This window comes from Phaethon aethereus (genome assembly GCF_964289735.1).
Source record: "Phaethon aethereus genome assembly, chromosome: 4".
Taxonomy (NCBI): domain Eukaryota; kingdom Metazoa; phylum Chordata; class Aves; order Phaethontiformes; family Phaethontidae; genus Phaethon; species Phaethon aethereus.
This window is the reverse complement of record NC_138578.1, coordinates 45,878,482-45,898,435: the sequence shown is the minus strand read 5'-3', so window position 1 is coordinate 45,898,435 and position 19,954 is coordinate 45,878,482. Positions and strand designations below refer to the sequence as shown.

At 38.8% G+C, this 19,954-nt stretch overlaps 1 protein-coding gene across 1 annotated transcript; it reads left to right on the top strand.

The window, feature by feature from the left end:
- Positions 1 to 5,115: 5,115 nt before the first annotated feature.
- Positions 5,116 to 19,622, top strand: AGA (aspartylglucosaminidase; the record flags this gene model as incomplete). Its single annotated transcript, XM_081999727.1, has 9 exons — positions 5,116 to 5,263; positions 7,169 to 7,322; positions 7,972 to 8,084; positions 12,867 to 12,979; positions 13,993 to 14,107; positions 16,088 to 16,163; positions 17,016 to 17,123; positions 18,559 to 18,692; positions 19,522 to 19,622. 9 exons carry the CDS (start codon positions 5,116 to 5,118, stop codon positions 19,620 to 19,622), a joined length of 1,062 nt encoding a protein of 353 aa, XP_081855853.1.
- Between the last annotated feature and the right edge of the window lie 332 nt (positions 19,623 to 19,954).

Sequence of the window (19,954 nt, the reverse complement as noted above, 5' to 3'; positions counted from 1 at the left end):
AGAAACATTTATATAAAATGAAAATACACAAAATCTGAAGCAAAATCCTACTTTTGTTTCAATGTACCCAATCTCCTTTGCATTCTGAGGTGTTGCCCTGGTGTGATCAGGAAAGGTTGAGATTATTATACTTACATAATCAGACTAAATCCTCGCCAAGTAAATAAATTCAGACTCACACCTGCTGCTTAACCGTTGGCTTGCCCCCTTGTCTCTAGGCATTTTACCCTATGATTTAATCAGTAGAGAAGGTTAATTTCTGGCACAAAAATGAACTTAAAAATGTAGTGGTAGCTCATAACCTTGTATTTCTGTGCTTTGTGTCTCAGCCATTTCATCTTAAAATATAGTTGGTAAAATGCTACCAAGAAGGGTTTTGTTCAAGATTGTAGTTTGCCAGTCTGAAGCCAAAAAAAGATGTATTTCCACTTAATAACCCCTGTGGTTAGTATCAGAGTCCAGTGGAATTTGCAATGGACAGTAATTGAATGGTTGGTACATTGCTGAAATAGGTTCTCGGAACGACTTTGACCTGATTTGTACACTTCTTCAGTGGTTTAGAAATGCTGCAGTTGTGGATACATCCAGTTCAGACATCACAGAATAGGAACTAACTCTTTACCACTTCTCAGCCCTATTCTTAAAATCTGTATTCCAAGATTTTGAACCGTCTCTGTACTGAACACTGTGGGGCTGTAATACCTCGGTAAGCTTGACGTGGATGAACTTGAATATGAGACACAGAAGCCAGTAAAACACAAGGGTTTTGGTTTCCACAGACCAACTATGCTTGGAGAAACACAGAATGGCAATCGTGTATCCTAACACAGACTACAGAGAAAACAACTTGGGCAGAGCACAATGCACAGACATCATACAATTTTATTTTCAAAGTCAGGGCTTACACACTGTAAATTACCTCGCAAAGCAATTATTTATTGCTTTGGGGTGTTCTAACCATGAAAACATCACAGTGCTGCATGTGTCAATACACCCTCTAGCCTTAGATAATCATAACTCAGTGAAGATCCTGTTCAAAAGTCTTGGTAGGCATACCCAAATCACATGAAATAAATGTAGACACTGCAAGTTGCCATATTTCTAAAATAATATTTGTATAATACAGTTTCTGGTTACCTTCCTTTCAACACTGAAAACTTTAAGTATGCTCATTTAAAAATGTCAAGATAACTTTCAGACTTGGGGGAAGCAAACAGTAATTTGCTGTATTTGTCCAACAACTTGATTATTGCCATGGATCACATTTATGAAGACATCATAAAGTTACAAGGAGTTGTAATAAAAAAAGCAGTTCCATTACATGCTCCATATGACAACTTTATTACTGCAGTGGACCAGTATAGCAATTACAAATAGGAAATATATTACACATAACTTGTTTTGAGACAGAATGCTACAAAAGGCCCAAATAATTCTGTAAGGACATATTATGCTGAGACATATAATAATTATTTTGAGGTTACAATGTAAGAAAGTAAGCTACTGTAACTTGGCAATCTGATTAAAAAAAGTAGTAAAAAAAGCAAATTTAGCAACAGAAACATGAATATTTATTATTGGTTAGTTATTATAATTAGCAACTGTATTTTTCCCATTATATATATTAATGCTCATTAACATATTGTCAAGGATGAAGGAGCGCTACGCTAGGACACACTGGTGCTATATGCTGCACAAAATTAAAGTGAAATGACAACCCATACCCCAAAGACCTGACAGTACAAGTAAAAGAGAACACATAACACATGGAAAAAAATTGTTGAGGAAGACAGGAAAACATGAGAACAGTATGGGAAGCAAAGGTCTCGATAATAATGTGATTTAAACATCACACATTTTGACAGTCCTCATACTGCTGCTGAGTTTTATGGAGGATTCAGGTGAGGGTAACTAAGTAGCTTTGAAAATGTTTATAGATAGTTCTTCTCAAGCATGAGAGAGAGCATAAGGGTCTTTCCTAGAGGATTTAATACGTAGATGATGGAGGCATTCACTATGAATAAATCTTTTCATCCTTTCCAGTGTCGTTTAGTGAATGAGAGAACGTATGTATCATAAGAAGCCACGAAAGTGATCGAAAAAGGTAAAAAAGAATTTTAAAAACTGAGAGTATGGTGCTTCCACAGATCTACTCAAAATAGAAAACCACAACACAGGGTCATTTAAAGATGTATTTTAGTTAGAAGCATGATGGAGTCAAAATCCTAGGTGTCATAAAAAATCACACTTAAGTTTCCACAGCAAATTCTAATCAAGCAGTTGATTATTTTTATTAATAATTCTGTTTTGCTTTTCATGTGTTTGTGTATGTTAATATTAGAAAGTGTAAGTAAAATCAAGACAAAAATGTAAACAAATTACAGACATAACTACAATACTTAATTAGATTTCAAAGCACACTTACAGAAAATTTGAGACAGCAAAAAGGAGCTAGGCATGCATTTTTTAACAGATGGTGCTAGATAAGGTCACACAGATATAATTGAGGTCAGAATTTGGCCACTGTAGGAATAGACACTCTCAGGGAAAGAGGTGAATTTCCTCCTGTGTTTTTCATTAATTACTCAGCGCCATTCGGTCACAGTGTTGTCTGTTGTAGATCCTCTCAGTAATCCGTTGTCCATACAAGTCTTTCTCTAGAATAGTCTTTCAATATTATGCATTTGAAGAAGAATTCTGTTTGCGGAAACACTGATTTGCTTTTTAGCTGCAGAGACAAAAGTCTACCATTTACCTTACCTATGGTCTCCAAGATAACAGTAAACATTGAGGGACAAATAGATTAAGGTGCATTTTCACTGCTGATGTGGGAAGAACTGATATAAAACAACAGCTAATTTTTATGAAAATACAAACAAGCTTTAAATTCAAAGACTAATTTTAAAACACTTTACATCTGAGGCAGAAGGCAAATCAAGAGCCCAGATGGATGTAGCAGAACTGACTTGCAGAGTTGTCTTGGACAGATATGGCTCAAATTCTCCTCAGCTTTCAGCATGTAAAACCAGAGTTTTATCGACCTTGCTGTTGATTTTATACACTGTATCCGAGAGCAGTATTTGCTTTGTGATTTTTTTCACACATAGCATAAAAATACATTATATTAAATAACATTGTATACAGTAAAGCATGGATACATTATTCCATGTATTTCTAGTGGGAAGTCATTCACATTTGAATGCCAGTTAGAAAGCATACCACAGAAATCAACTGAGTTTCTGCATGGGCCTCAAAGCATAATGTTATGCTCCTTCAAGTCGTACAAAATATCCTCGCCACAGCTGTGCAGGCTCAGCCTGCAGATGCAACAATCACAGTCAATATTTTTATCTGGATGACACCCATAAGTGTTTTTCTTTCATAATGGTCCATTTTTTCTGGCTAAAAGAAAATAGTATTTGAAAATGTATCAATTTTAGGAACATGTGTGATTATATTTTCCCTTCACTTATTACTAAATCATTTTCCTGAAAATATTTTCCTCTGTTTTCCTTCAGCTAACATTAATTCAGATCTGTATTTTGGCCCTTTTCCCTTTCCTAACAGCTTTACACAAAAATATGCAAGAGAAATAAGAATAGTAATATCAGTGCTAACAGTGTTTACCTGAGTAAAGGTTTCTTTAGACAACTTGTAGTTGTGCTTTTGGGAACTGTCTGAAACCAAGGCCATGCTGTTACTAAACTCAAACCCACCACTGTATTTTATTATTTTGTCATTTCTGTAATAAAGGATAATACGTTTCTTCTGTGACAAACCATTTAATTCCAAAGTCTGCGGATCATTTTGTTATAATAAAAATAATATTGTTTCAGGCTTTTTAAACCAGCTCGGGTACACTTACAGTTTATGCACGTCTACAAGCTTGAGCTTGTCACACATGAGGTCCAAGTATCTCCTCTTACTACAAATATAGGACCAGTGACATTGCTGGTAATTGAGTTTGAGCCATCATACATTGAAAAGGAGTAATGACAATGAGCTGAAAAAGTAATGAAAAAAAAAAAAGTGTATTTTATATCCACTTCCTCTGGTAGAAGCAGAAGCCACATTTTTTCACATTGTTCAGAAATAATAGCTGGTTGATGTTCAGCAACTGCTTAAAAATAATCAGACCTGAACACAAACCAGTGCATTACGCTGAGAGCAGACGAGACTATGGACCTGGAAACAGTCAGACTACTATGACAAAGTGTCAGGTGGTTTTAAACCATTGCTGATGGTTTATTATGAAAAGCTTGAAAGGCAGGGGCAGGTTTAAGAAATTACTTGTTACATGTTTTATGGTTTCCATAAAGCACAAAATCATAGAATGGTTTGGGTTGGAAGGGACCTTAAAGACCGAGTGCCAACCCCCCTGCAATGGGCAAGGACACCTTCCACTAGACCAGGTTGCTCAAAGCCCCATCCAACCTGGCCTCAGAGCAGGCATTTTACAAATTCTTCCGTAAGCTACTCGCTACAGTAGATCTCAAAACACACACTTCACACAAACGTCTCTGTGCCATCACGACGCGTTTAACAAAAGCGCACACGTTCACAAGGCGGCACACAAAGACGTTGCATGTGAATCTCGGGAGCATACGTGGAGATTGCTTTTGAACACACCTCACCTGGTCTTCCCGGACCCCACAGCCCAGCTGCCGCAGGGCCAGCCCGGCTCTGGGTCTCTGCCGGCACCCACCGCCCAGCCCCGTCCCCACCGTTGCAGCTCATTACCGACACAACGGCACCCATAATTTCATCGGCGGATTGTGACCCCCACACGAGGAAGCTGGCTTTAACAGAAATCCAGACATACGATAAATACAAATCGCATTTTAATCTGCTCTGGGCCTCGACCTTTACTGGGAGGCATTTAGGATTTTCCTCGCCACAAAAACGCTCCTCAGCAGGCCGACAGCAGGCCCTAGCCCCGGCCGATGGCGCAATTGTTACGCCATGCCACATCACTCCACGAGGCCGAGCAAGCGCGCTCCGCCCGCTCTTCAACCGCCATCGGCCGTATCGCTCCGCCGCGGCCGGGCCGTGTGCGCATGCGCCTTTGCAGCTGCCTGGTTCGTAGCGGCGCTGTGGGAGCAGGGCGGGGTAGCGATGGCGGCGGCGGGATGCGGCGGGGGCCGGCGGTGGGTGATGGTCGCGCTCCTCCTGCTTGGCATGTTGCAGCTGGCGGGCGCCGCCTCAGCTGCCACTCTGCCCGTAGTCATCAACACCTGGGCGTTTAGGAAGGCCGCGGAGACAGGTCTGCAGCGGCAGTGCTGCTCGCTCGCTCCCTCGGTGCTTCTCCTGGTGCTCCTCCCGCCGAGGGGCTGGTGCGGGGGCTCTGGGTGTTGGCTTAAGAACAAATTAAGTCTCTTTAGGCGTGATCGCGCTTCTGTGTGGCAAGAAGCGGGCTGTGACTCCGCTTCCGTGAAGCGGCTCTGGCTGCAGCTGGCCGCCCGGGCTCCCTCCTACCCGCTCTGCTCCCCTCACGGGTCAGAGCTGCCCGCGGTGCCGGCGGGGAAGCCGCGTGAGGTGCCTCTCTGCGGGCTTGGGAAGGGCCTGCGTCGGGTCTCGGGGGAGCTCGGCCCCGGCCGGACGTCGGGGTGCCCGGTTGCCTTCGTGCGGGAAGGGGCCAAGCCCCGGCGCTTGCGTCTGTCGCTGAGCCCTGGTTTTGCCGAGAGCCTGCAAGCAAATGGTTTAACTTTAAAGGTTGGGAAAAATGCGTTTTAAAAAAGGAGGGTGTGTATGACCTGTGAAAAAGCTAGATTAAAAACATTCTTTTGCTAATAACGTGGTCTACACTTACGTGACTGTTCACGGTGGCTACCTGTTTTTAATGGAGCACTCCTGAGATTCATTCTTACCCCCAAAGATTTAGATAGTTCTGAATATTATATTTTTGGAGCTCTGTGTTGTTTTGTGATGTGTTACTGAGAGTCAAAGCAGGTTTTCCTATGGCAACGTAAATCAGTTGTGGATACTGATTTTAAAAGACTTGGCTATTTTCCCATGCTTGAGTTTTAAATAATCACTTATTACAGAAGCCTTGCTAGTGAAATGGGTTACCTATAGAGCCTTGTGTAGGTCAGAAATGAAATACAGCCACGAAAACTGCAAGGCCTTTGGTTTGCAGATTTTGAAAGCTTGTTTTAAGGCTTCTCACAGCAATAAAGGTAATAAGAATTAGAAGTAAAAAGTGAAAGTGTATGTGGAGTTGGATTCTAGGTGTTAAATCTTACTTTTTCCTTGGTGCAGGTGGTTTCATGCAGTTGCATGCAGCTTCTTGAGATGGTTGAGACAGTGTAATAATTTATTTCTGCCACAAAGAGCTGAGCTGTACGCTTCTGCTGCCTGCCCTGTGTTGGGTCTGGCAGGTGATGGAGCATCAGAGCCAGCACAAGGAGGAGGAAGCAGGAACGTAACTGTCAATAGCAGCAAGCTCAGGCATCTTGGAAAATCTTGCTTGAGGTCCAACTTTGTGAAAGTAAATATGTGCAAAGCCTTCAGGCCCAGTTTATTCAAGTCATGTCATTTGGCACGTCTGTAATTTCTTACAAAACTGCACCATGAGCCAGATCCTAAAGAATAGAAGACTGAGGGTTGAACAGGAGAACGTGGAGACTGTAATTTGTTGTACATCATTTCCACTTTCTTTTTGTTCTTACGTAGTTGCTTATGTAGGTTTAGATCTTTTTATTCTGCAGCTGGATGCTTAGTATTCTTATAGGAAGCTTTTGAGGGCTGCTCGTTATAACTTTTTTTTTTTCTTTTTAATGAAGTTTTGCTTCCCCCTCTCCCTGCCCCCAAAAGGCTTTAAATAAGCAGTGATAAAGTAATGGTTGGCTCTGGGCAGAGGAGGTTATTTAATATATAGAAGTTGTGATGATTGCTAGTGAATAATGCCTTCCCAGTCAGGAAAAAAGCTTTATTTCTCAGTCAGAAACACTAATCAGATATGCAAGGAAAACAGTATTTAGAAAAGTAATGCTTTACATTCTTCTGACTATATTTGTGTTTTCACTTTATTTCACCTATAAGTTATAGTTTACTTTTTTATCCACTTATATATAGTGTGTCTTCATCATGTCCATCTTTAAAACATTCTTTAAAGCTGTAGTGGAGACTGTTTTCACTGGTGATGTTTAATTATTTGTATTTATTACAGCTTGGAGAGTATTACAGTTGGGAGGTTCTGAGCTGGATGCAGTTGAGAGAGGCTGTGGTCAGTGTGAGGTTGACCAATGTGATGGGAGTGTGGGGTATGGAGGAAGCCCAGATGAAAGTGGAGAAACAACACTAGACGCAATGATTATGGATGGGTAAGAAAAGATGGTGAAAAGAATAATCCCTGTAATTTTTAGCATACTTTAATGTAAGGCTTGTTACAGAAATTGTTGGTTTAGGGCTGACCGTAGGACAAGTTATATGTTAACTTGTGGAACTAGGAAAAATACTTACCTAACTGGTAGAAGAGTAGCTAAGCATGTTTATTATTGAATCTTTACACATAGTGCAGTAATCCAGCTCTAGATACAGCAAGTTGCGAAGCAGACGGGTTGTAGCATTGTAAGCTTTGCCTTTACATTCATTGCATAAATTATTTCACTTCTGGAGCAATTGTCTTCTATACTTTATTTACTATTTAAAGATATACTGATTAAAAAGTAATTGCAACTATGTAGTTCATGTTATGAGTTTATGTAACAAAATAGTTACTCTACTGAAAATATTACTGTGGATGGAGTTACGGTTACTTGAGCAACATCTCCATGCCTGTGAAAGGAAGCAATGTATGTATGAGGTTTCTCCCTACTAGTGTGATACCATCTGTCTATGGCATAGAACAATTAAAGCAATATGTTAAAGGAGCAAGCTTTCTAATTTAGATGAGAACAGATTTTGTCTAATTAAAAAAATGTACAATTATTCTTGTATTTTTAATAAGCTTTAAATATCTCTCGTTTCCAGCAACACTATGGAAGTTGGGGCAGTTGCAGATCTCAGACGTGTAAAAAATGCCATTGGTGTAGCACGAAAGGTCATTGAATACACTAAGCATACATTATTAGTGGGAGAATCAGGTAATTATTCCTTTAACTGTTTCCAAGTCATACCCTCTTCTTAAAACACTTCCTGTTAAAATTGCCATATACTAATCTAGGTAATTATATTAATATAGGTAGAAGGATCCCCTGACAATCAAATTAATTTAGTCAAATAATTCAGAAGTGTTTACTCTCTTATTACATGTGTACGAATTAGATTTTAGTCCATTATTTGGACAGGAAAAGAAAAATACAATCTTGTGGTCTTTCCACCAATTTAACTGCAAATATTAACTTGTAATCCTAAGGCTTTGCTAATATCACTGATATCAAAAGTATCAAAGATGATTTGATACAAGGCACTATAGAACCTGTTAGATGTAAACATTTTGTTTAAAACAATGGAATAACTTTTTCTAAGAAATCACAGAATTAATAGACACTACAGTTACATTTTACTATTTTGGTATATAATGAGCATAATTATTGTATTACATAGTTTAAAAACAGTGAGAACTTGAGTGTAAGAAATTACATTAAGGGCTGTACTCCTAGGCACAACAAAAGAGTGATAGCAAACTGGAGGAATAGTTGCTCTTTTAAAATATGAGCTCGTGCTGTTAGAATAATACTGGTTTCAAAGGAGATGCATGTTCCAGGGAGGTATATGACTAGAGAGTGGAAGGTTACTTGGCTCATAGTTGAGGACTTTTAAAATGTATGTGCCTGCTCAGAAGGAAATGTGGAGATAAGTGTGGAAACTGACATCTGAGCATTAAGGGTGAGCCAAGTGCTTTGAAATGGATAAGAAAACATAAAAGATTCTTGAAGGAATTAATGTGTACAGAATGATAGAGAAATAAGTGCAACAGCAGTTTTTTAATGGAGTAAAATAGGGTAATAGAGGGAGGTGAGGACAGTGTTTGATGGAGGGTCTGAGAAGAGAGAGGGAGAGATTTGCAGATTATTTAATTCAAGCAGTTGGCTGTGATTAGGTTAGAAGTGGCTTTGGTAAGAGAGATTTCACAGGTGATGCTGAAAAAGAAATTGGTCAGGTGTTAAATAGAAATGCTTATAATACTCCCTTCTCCATCATTGGTAGTTATCAAAGTATTTTTAACTTTTGATCAGTAGAATGAGCAGAAAAGATAAGAAAGATGAAGAAATGAAAGAATTCAAGTGCTGATTTTAAATGTATTTTCCAACCTAAGAAGATAGCTCTTTGCATAATGGAGTCATGTGGATAAGGCTGAGTCCTTGCTGTCAGTGAGAACGTCCTCAGAAGAAACTGTCTAGCAGTAGTGGCAAAAGAAAGACAGGAAAGCTGAAAATATATCTGAGTAAAAATTGGAGACGGTGATAAATGTTAGTGAATGAATCAAAGCAATGGAGAAATTGAGAAAGAATAATACTTCTTGTGAAGGAATGTATTTTCTGTGGAAATAGGAACTTGGATAAAGGAAACTATAGTTACCTTTAGCATGTGAAGATTGATAAAGAGAAAATAGAGCTATAGCTTCAGAAGAATACATTTAAACCTTCAAATCAGCATGGGAGAGAAACGACAGTTTATTTTCTGAATAAAAGTATGTGTATTTTCACCAGAAAACCTGGCTAGAATAGTAAAACTTCTTCATATAAATGTGTATAATCTCTGCAGGCTTTTTTTTATTCAAGATGCAAAATTGCTGAGGTTATTCCTTACTTTTTTCTCAATAACTAAACTGCACTTTTATTTTAATATATTCAGTGATATAACCCAGGAAAGTCTGCCTGTCTCATAAAATTTAATTTCTGTGAGTGGTTGACACTAGAGACGAGGAGGCAAGCTGTGGCATGCATTAATTTTTAGTTGATCATTTTTAAATGTGTGACTGGGTACATTGTTCCTGGAATTAAAATTTTAATGAAAGTAACATGGCATTTTCATTTTCAGTGTTAAAAACACTGATGGAATCTGTTAGAGTGCCATGATACCTGAATAGTCTTCACAGTTCTATTTACTTTGACTCAAAAAATTGAAGCTTAGTTTTTTTAAAGCCTTTGGTACATAGACAAATTAAGAAAGAGTATGTATTACAGAATCACAGAATGGCTGAGGTTGGCAGTGACTTCAGGTCTTCTGGTTCAACTCCCATGCTCAAGTAGGGCCACCTGGAGCTGATTGCCCAGGGCCATATCCAGATGGTGACCTCTCTAAGGAGGGAGACTCCACAACCTCTGGGCAATGTGGTCACCCTCGGAACGTAGAAGTGTTTCCTGCTGTTCCCAAGTGTTTCCTGCATTTCAGTTTGTGCCCATTGCCTCTTGTCCTGTCTCTGAGCACCACTGAAAAGTGCCTGGCTCTGTCCTCTTTACATCATCCATTCAGGTATTTATATACACTGATGAGATTCTCCGCCCACCACCCCCCCCCCCACCCCCCGAGCCCTCTCTTCTCCAGGCTGAACAGTCCCAGCTCTCTCAGCCTTTCCTCTTAGGAGAGATGCTCCAATCACTTGGCTCATCTTTGTGGCCCTTTGCTGGACTCTCTCCAGTACGTCCATGTGTCTCTTGTATAGGGGAGCCCAGAAGTGGACACATTACTCCAGGTGTGGTCTCCCCAGTGTTGAGTAGAGTGGAAGGATCACCTCCCTTGACCTGCTGGCAGCACTTCTAATGTCAGAGCACAGCCTGCACTGTTATCTGCCTTTGCTGCAAGGGCACGTTGTTGGCTGACACTCGGCTTGCTGTACCTCAGAACCAGGTGATCTTCTGCCAAGCTGCTTTACTGCTGGGTGGCCCCCAGCATGTACTGGTACATGGGGTTGTTACGCCCCAGGTGCAGGACTTTGCACTTCTTTTTGTTGAACTACGTGAGGTTCTTACCAGCCCATTTCTCCAGCCTGTTGAGATCACTCTGAATGCCAGCATAACCCCCTGGTGCTTTAGCCACTCCTCTCAGTTTTGAATCGTGCAAAATTTGCTGAGGGTACATAACACTTTGCCCCATCATCCAGATCATTAATGAAGGTATTGAATGTTACTGGACCCAATGTTGACCCCAGTGGTACACCACTAGTTACTGGCTCCAACTAGACTTCATACCACTGATCACCACACAGAGCTCAGCCCTTCAGCCAGTTTTCAGTCCACCTCACTGTCTGCTCATCCAGCCAATACTTCATCAACTTCTCTATGAGGATCTTCTGGGAGGCAGTGCCAAAAAGCCTTATGGAAGTCAATATCCACTGCTCTTTTCTCATCTACCAAACCAGTTGTTTCATCACAGATGGTTAGAAGGCTGATCAAGCATGACTTCCTTTGTGTGAAGCCATTCTGATTACTCCCAAGCACCTTGTCCTTCCTATGCTTGGAAATGGTTTCCAGGGTTAGTTGTTCCATTGTCGCATCAGTGATCAAGGTGAGGCTGACCAGCCTGTAGTTCCCTGGGTCCTACTTCTTGCCCATGGTGTAGCTTTTGTTGAACAGATAAGATAACAACACTGATGAGTTCTTGCACTGTTAGAACTGCTTTCTCCATCCATTGACTAATTTCTTTAGGACAAGTCTTGGAAAACTAGCAATAAAGGCCATGCATACCAATGTAGAACTGAGTCTGGTGATGGACATTCAGTGTAGAATGATCACAAGTGAGGAAAAAAGGAATTATTTTGGTTATCATCTGACAAGAAATTTTCAGGTTAGTCTCCAACAGGTAGGGAAGTTTCATAATCATAGTGTGCCTGACCTTTTCCCTTTTTGTCCTAGCAATACTTAGAATAATAAGCTGAGTAAAAAGTTTGGAGAGTAAAAATGACTAGCTTTGCTTCCTGGAATAGAAACAAGGCTTCAAAAGTCATGAAAGAGTGACTGACAAACATGCACAAGCACATTTTTACATGTTAAAAAAACCCCAAACCCTGCCTGTTTTTTCTAGAAATGGGAAAATAAGTATCTGTTTAATTGAAGCTTTCAGTTTTCTTTTCCCCTGAGTGCAGAGAGAGACTTTAATTGTGTCAGTTTTTAAGAAAAACATAGAAAAGCTGTCCAGAAGTAATGGAAGGCTTTTCGTAATTCTTGCACTGGAGAAGCTTGTTCAGCTGTATATTATAGTGAGATTATTATCAAGGATTGGTAATGTAAGTTCAAGCATCTGAATCTAGCAACAGTATCTATTACTAGGTAGTATCAGAGATATCTACAACTAAAAGATGAAAAAGTTGGTCTTTTTTCCCTAACTATAAAAGCCATTCTTAGAAGTGCAGCATTCTTTCATTGCTTGTGTTGGTATTCCTTTTGCCCCCTTGACACATACTGTATTAACTTTCAAAACAAGGAAGCAGTCATTTTTAAAGCTGCAAGGAAGAACTTTAATGTGATGTAAGCTGGTGGGTTCATTTCTGCAAGTATCGGTGTTTTAGTAGCGAATGTTGTGCCACTATGTTACATACATTTCATAAAAGACTAGCTTTTTAAGGAAAATATACTATTGTTTGTATCATTTAAATATTTCTGTGACACACACAGCCCAGGACACTCTTGCTGCAGGTTATTTGTGTCCACTTCATTAACAGAGTTGAATTTGTTTCAATGGTAAAACTTACATATGTTAACTTACAGTGAATTGAGGAAATTTGATATTGCCAGTGAAGGGAAGGTTTGTTACTGTAGTTGTACATCACTATAATGGCTGATACTGCTCCCTGAAGACATATTTCTTATCTCCATAGAGAATGTAGAATTTCTTGATTTCTAGATGATATTACATGAATGAATTATCATAAAATATATGAAAATGTGAAGAAATTAATGTTTTTTGCTTTGTTCCTTTTCAAGCCTCCTTGTTTGCTGTAAGAATGGGGTTTCCATATGAAGATTTAACTACCCAAACATCTCTTTCGGTGTATTCAAAGTGGCTTAATCAAAGCTGTCAGCCAAACTACTGGAAGGTACAGTGCTGTCGTGGTGGTGAAGGGGGGTTTAGAAAGTCAGTAATGCAGCATTGTCTCTTCTTTCATCTTACATTGAAGTTGTGCTTTACACTTGAAGGGAAAAAAAAAAAAGTCTTGCTTATTAAACAGAACAAACTCGAAATTAGTGAGTGTTAGGTAGACTTGGGAAGAATATGTGTCTAGCTCTTATTTCTTAGGTCCTGCCTGTTTTGACCTTGCTGCAGTAGTGCTTTGGTGTGGGAATTTTTTTTTTTTTTAGCTCTAAATTTGGACAGGTCTTCTCAAACTAAAGAAAGCAGTTTATTTTTTGATGCATGTATAAATTTCTGAAAGAAAACCTTACATTAGCAATTAAGGTCCTTCAGTAGTTAGAGAGGCTTTATGCAGACCTGTGAACACATCAGATTAGTGCAGCTGTCCATTAAACTCACCTGTTGTGGTGAGGTTGGTTTGTTCTTGTTTTGTTGGGGTTTTTTTTTGTTTGTTTGTTTTGGGATTGGTGTTGCAGATTTCTATGTGTTCCTACACTGTCTTCATTGTTTCTTGGATATGAAATGCTGCATTGCTGAACCAGTTTAATTCAATATATACTCTGTTTTTCAGGTGGGAAAATACCTGAGCTATGATACTAACTTGACAATAATATCTTACTCCTTGACATTAGTAAAACAAGCTCAGTTCATCTGGGTTTTTTTTTTAGCTTGAAAATTTTCTTCATTTTGCTGAAGAATGAGCTTTTTTCTTTTTTTGGCCAGTCAGCTGAGCAAAGGAGAATCTTTAATTTGAACACCATAACTTTCTAGTAGGAAAAACTTCTTACTGTATAATGCCAGAATTCAGTCTTTAGTCTTTAAGTGACACAACCTGCGGGATTTCAGTGCAACTGTATAATTTAAGTATTGGGCATCTGATACCTGTGTAGTAGATTATAGGTATTGATTGTAGTATTTTTAAGTTTATCTGTAATGCAGGATAGTATATTATTCACGCAAATCACAAAATAATTACAGAATGTTGTACCAGACTCTTCAAAATCCTGTGGACCATACAAACGGCCTGAAAAAGTAACTTATAAAGAAGAAAAGACCATCTCACAAAGAAGAGTTCATAATCATGATACTATTGGTAACAACTCTTGGTAACTCTGCTGATTTTTTTTTTTTCTCATTTCCCTACGGATTAAATCATACTGAGTTTAAAGAAAAGTATTCCATATAAGTATTATTGCCTATTTATAGTGTTTTCAAGATTCTGTTACTTACGTGTTAGGATGGAGTGCCTAAAAGTAGGTTTTGTTTTTGTTTTTCCAGTGCACTGGCTGCACAGCCACTTGCTTAATTTTTTGCCCTTAGCTATTTGTTCATTGCCCTACTGCTTTTCCTTCAGATACCTTGGCATAATTGCTTGGGCAGCTATGGATGCTTAGACAACTGATCAAGGTTAAAAATAATTATTTTTATCTCAATTATGGTTAACTTGGGTTGAGTCTTCCCTGTAGCTGTCAGACCAACTTCAAAGGCTTTGCAGTGGTGGAAAAAAGTGAGTGAACAGTTAGTTCTGTTGCCACTCAAAAGCAATGTCTGTCTAACAGTCCTTAAACTTAGGAAATAAAGTTTGATTTCATTTTTCTTCTATTCTGGCTTTTGACTAAATCAATACATTTTTACAGAAACTACTATGCTTGAAACAGGTTAGCAGTAGTAGTCCCAAGAGTTTAGTGATTGAGGACTGTTAATTGCTAAGCCTATAAGCTGATTAATGAGCAGATCACACAAAGGACCAGAGCAGTTACAGATTCATGTCTTTCAAAGCTTTATACTTTTTAGTCTTGAAACTTGCAGGTTTTGGTTTAGTCTGGATTTTTTTCAGTTTAGCAATTAAGAATTTTTTCCGTGACAGTATTTGCAATACCAAGAATTAACAAGTTGTTTCAAGTGTGATTCTTTCTTCTTAGCTTCCACTCCGCCCTACTAATAACCAATCAATGTTCTACAGAAGTCAGAACCCAAATTCTTAGGTTGGTAGGTAGCTTTCTTTACTGGGATATACAGTCTTCAGTATGTGCTAGAAAACTCAGAAGTTGTGGAGTGTCAGGATGAGAGGGGAATCTGCTAAATACAATTCAGGAATTGGTGTATCATTAAGTAGTCCTAAACTGCTTTGTAGTAAATGATGGTGCTTGTATTTGTATTTCAAGTTCTCCCACCCCGTTGTTTTATATATGAAATGTCTACTTGACTAACAGATTTTGAGATGAGTCTTCATTCAGAAAGCATTTAGGAAGTTGGTAGGAACTGGTGCCCTTCCAGCCTTTTTGCAAGGGCTAATGGTGGCTGTAGTGTCAGTGCCTCTATGCTTTTAGCTTCTACTGGTCAGGAAACTTTTCTGTGAGAAGGAGGTATTGCTTAGTGAGGTCAGAGAATTCAGCTGTTTGAATTCTGCTTCTTAGCTCTCACTTTGTGCTGGAGTTTGATGCCAGCAGCAATTTCTGCCCTGTCTTAAAGAGGTGAAGTCTTGCTCTATGGAGAAGCAGCTGATCCCAAATCGTGTATCTAAGCTTCTCTAATATGAGGCAGTGGCTTCCTTATCAGCACAAAATTAGCAAGGGCTAGGCTTATCCACACATTTGACTGTCATGTAATTCTTGTTACTTTGGTAGGCAGTTTGTCACCTTCTGCCAAATTTAAGCTCATCCTTCTGACTTTTTTTTCATGTCCCTGAAGCGCCATTTATGATTCCCAAACTGTGTTGTTCTGATGATACTGGTGCGGGATGTGGTTACACCAGGTACTTGTTCTCTACTGGTTAACATAGGTGTGTATCGGGAGACAGTGGCTGCTTGGGCAGCAGTAATATACAGCTCTGAACAGTGTGGCACTCACTGTTTTAGATTCCTTTTTGAGCTCCTGTAATACACAAAAAAAGTTTCAAAATGTGTTTTAAAAAAGAACTTGTTTTCTTTAAGAGTATTACTTCTCTGTATTTCAGGATATCAGTAATTTGAATAGTCTGGGTATTGTGGTTCTGTTTGATAACCAAAGTGCCAATTTAATAAATTTCTTAGGAGTATTTCTGAATATGTTTCATCCCTGTTTAAAATTTTAGGTATGGTTGTAATCGGTGGGAGCGGAACTGTTGCTTCTGGGACATCTACTAATGGTGCAGTCCACAAAATTCCAGGGTTAGTACCTCTGGTTTTACAAAAAACTTTTTTCCCCTCCTCATTTCCGATGCTAAACTTATCTAAAGGTTATATGTTTTAGACTGTGATGATCACAAAATGGCCTTGCTTATTTGTAGGCACTGCCATAAGTCCTAATACTAAGAAACAATACTGAGAAATTTTATGTGTGTGTTTGAGGGAATGCTTGTTTTTCAGCTCACTTAAATCACCATACAGAGACACAAACAACTGGCACAGTTGTGAGGCAACTTGTAAGGCAAGGCACCGGAGACAAATAAGCATTTCGTAGAGGTGCACGGTGTCCAAATAAATGTACATAGAATCTGAGCCCCAGGCCTGTATTTTGTCTTTGAGAGGATTTTTTCTACCCAGTTAGGAGTCTTGTCCGTCAACCAAGTCAGACAACTTCTGGATTTAGCAACGAGTTACTGAACATACTAATGTCCCCAGCTGCTTACTGTTGCCCACTGGCTAAACCTTCCTGCCCTAACAATATGTATGTATGTACACTTTATATATGTATACACGTATATAAAGTATAATAACAAACAGGTGTGCATTAAGCCTCAGGTCAGTCAGGTTATCACAGATCACTTTTACTGGTAGTTTTAAGACAAGACTTCTGACTACAGTGGACTGACCTCTTTACCTGTTCTGTTCTCCTGTGGGTTTAACGCTAACCCAGCTGGAGGCAGTAAGGCTGACGAAGTTAAAAGTGTGCCCAAGTCATAAGAACTTGCTAATATCAGGCCAAGAACTATTACATTAATGCAATCCTACTGGAATTAGTAAATTATAGTTTTCTGTAGTTTCCAGTTTTTGTGGTTTTTTTCCCATTGTTCACTACAGCCGTGTAGGAGATTCTCCGATAGCTGGAGCAGGATCTTATGCGGATAATACAGCCGGAGGAGCTGCAGCCACTGGGGATGGTGACATCATGATGCGCTTCTTACCCAGGTTTGTCCTTAGGGCAGGATTTGCTAGCCTTCTCTAGCAAAATGTGAACTCAGCAAATGAAGTAATTGATTAAAAAGACAGTCTGACTTACTGCTTAAGTGGGAATAAAGGAAGGAGTGGAAAGGGAAAGAACAGTAGAAAAATCAAGTTATCCTGATGATCTGTCTTTAAAGAAATGATTTCTTAAATATCTTGATGACAGTTCCCTTAATGCTGCCAAGCTGTGAGCAAACAGGCAGCAGGTAATGAGTACACTCCCAACCTGCATGCTTTTTAACAGAACTGATTAGCTTTCTCCAAAGTGTTTTGTTGTGTGAGAAATAAGTGTTATAAATCGTAGAAAGGATGAGGGGTGAGCCTCGGATTACTTGGGAGGGTGGAGAGGTGTCACTAACAATCCTATGTAATTGCATCTAATTTGAAACTGGAAGAGGTGTTTTAGTGCTGTCGTCGTGGTTGCATAACCTGTGTAAAATATGGCTGTTTTCATCAGAGTCCTGACAGTCATTCTTGTGGGTTGGTCTCGGCAGGAATGAGTTATGGAAGTCCGTGGTGAGCATAATGGGCACTGATGCTTGAAGGAATATATAGCAGTGGCCTTTGTATTACTCAGGTGCTTTTTCTGAAACTAGTAGCTACTACAGCCTACTAGCTGTTGCATATTTACAAATGTCCTTAATGAGATTCAAGCTGTTCCAAACCAGTCTTGAAATACAAGGCAATTGACAACTACATGAATTATCCTGAGGTATCAGATACCAACAGTAGTAGTGAGTTGAGCTCCACTATGAGGTTAATCAATAAAATCTTACGTTACAGTTTAGCAGCCTGAAGGATTTGGCAGTAATGCTTAAAACATTTTGTGCTGGCAGCAATGGGTTTTAGAAAACAACTCAGACTGGATGGTTAATCACAGGTTCCTTGTAGATACAGATCTTTCCTAATGCAATGTTATTTAGATATTCCCATACGAAAACAAAGCATAGAATTGACCTGCCAGAAGTGAAGGAACTGTCAAATAAAGGGCAAATTTGCTAATGTTTTCTGTCCGCCTTGAGATAGTAACATCTTACTGAGTTTTTGATTAATGAAGAGACCCCTGTGAAATACAGCTTTATGTTCAGTTATCTTTAGATAACTTGAACCTATTTGATTGTTAGAATAAATCAAAGATAATAGAGATTCTCAAAATGCGAGGAAAGTTCTCTTCTGTGGTACTTTGATAACATCTTGCAATCCCTTTTAGTCCTTCTTCTAATTAGTTTGCATGTAGAACTTGAGTAATAATTGCCAATATGAAGTTTGGCTAAAGATTATTTATCATGTGTTCCCATTATTCAAAGAAGTCAAGGTCTCTCAATGGTATTTTAGAATATATAACCTGAGTATGGCTAACTGTCTGGGTGTGGGGTGGTTGTTTTTTTATTTATTTTAGTTATCAAGCTGTGGAGTATATGAGAATGGGAACAGACCCAGCAGTAGCCTGTCAGAAAGTTATTTCCAGAATCCAGAAGTATGCTCCAAACTTCTTTGGCGCTGTTATATGTGCCAATACAACTGGAAGCTATGGTATGTATTTTGCTTAACAGACGAAGTTTGTTGACCCTATCTAGGTCACAGAAGTAGAAAACTGAAGGTGGATTTTAAAGCAGTTGTTTTTAATTATTCTTTGAATGCTGCAGCAATACTGGCCATTCATAATATCAAATGCTGGTTAGCAGGGCAACTGTGTCCTAGTGTGGACTTGATATTTTAATTTTTCCTCTGCATTTTGATGTCTTAGATGTTCACAAAATTTATGCAAGTCTTAGTAAAAATCAAAAATATTTACAACCCTCGTGTTTTCCTGGATTGTATATGATTAATTTGAAGGTTTTCAAAAAGAATGCTTATGCCTCCCCTAGATATGGCATAAGGCAGGGAGAATGTGAATGTTAAGCTTAGCTTCAAAGCAGTCCAAGATCAGTCATTGTGCCAGGCATCTCATTAGTGAACTCTTAGATCAGTAGGAAATACAATTTGCTAATCAACATGGCTTATTTAGTTAGACAGCTTATTGCTGTTCTTTGATCTCTTATTTCCCATAGTTCTGTGTTTAAGAGATTAGTGTTGGAGGAACTCATTAAGTTAATCAGGATTGAAAGAGAGAGAGATATTTTCCTAACTTATTTTACTGTTTTGAATTGTATTATAAGGGCATTAATTGCACTACAGCAGTCAGTAGCACTGTATTTAAAAATTAAATACTTCCATGATGTCTTGGGTTAAACAGATTGTAAAAGAATAATTACACCATTGTAGTAGAATTACAACTGGGTCTTTAGATGATAAAGTACAATGACAAAGACATTAATCCTAAGTGTAGCAAATTATACTTTTTTTTCTCTTTCTTTCCTAGGTGCTGCATGTAATAAAATTCCAGGATTCACTCAGTTTCACTTCATGGTTTCTAGCCCTTTGCTAAGTCAGCCAACTGAGCAAGTAGTAGATTGCATTTAGTTTCTTTTGTCCTGTTAATATCTGAACTTGGAGGAGGAAAGTGCTAAGATTCCCCAGGTGTTACTTTTTGAAAAGGTTGTTCATTTTCACTGTTGCATAATCATGTGAACAAGTACAAAGGTATGTTGATGGTGCAGCTGCTACTTCACTGTTTTTAGTATCTTCTACTTTATGGTTTTGTGTAGTGCAACTAAGCTTAATCTGTAGTTTCCTAATGTAATTATCTTGGTTGTTTATTTCTAAATTATTGTAGGCTGGTACTATAATCTAGACCGAGATTAAAAAAACTGACTTTATGTAATTTGAGGGAAGTGAACATAGTTGGAAAATTA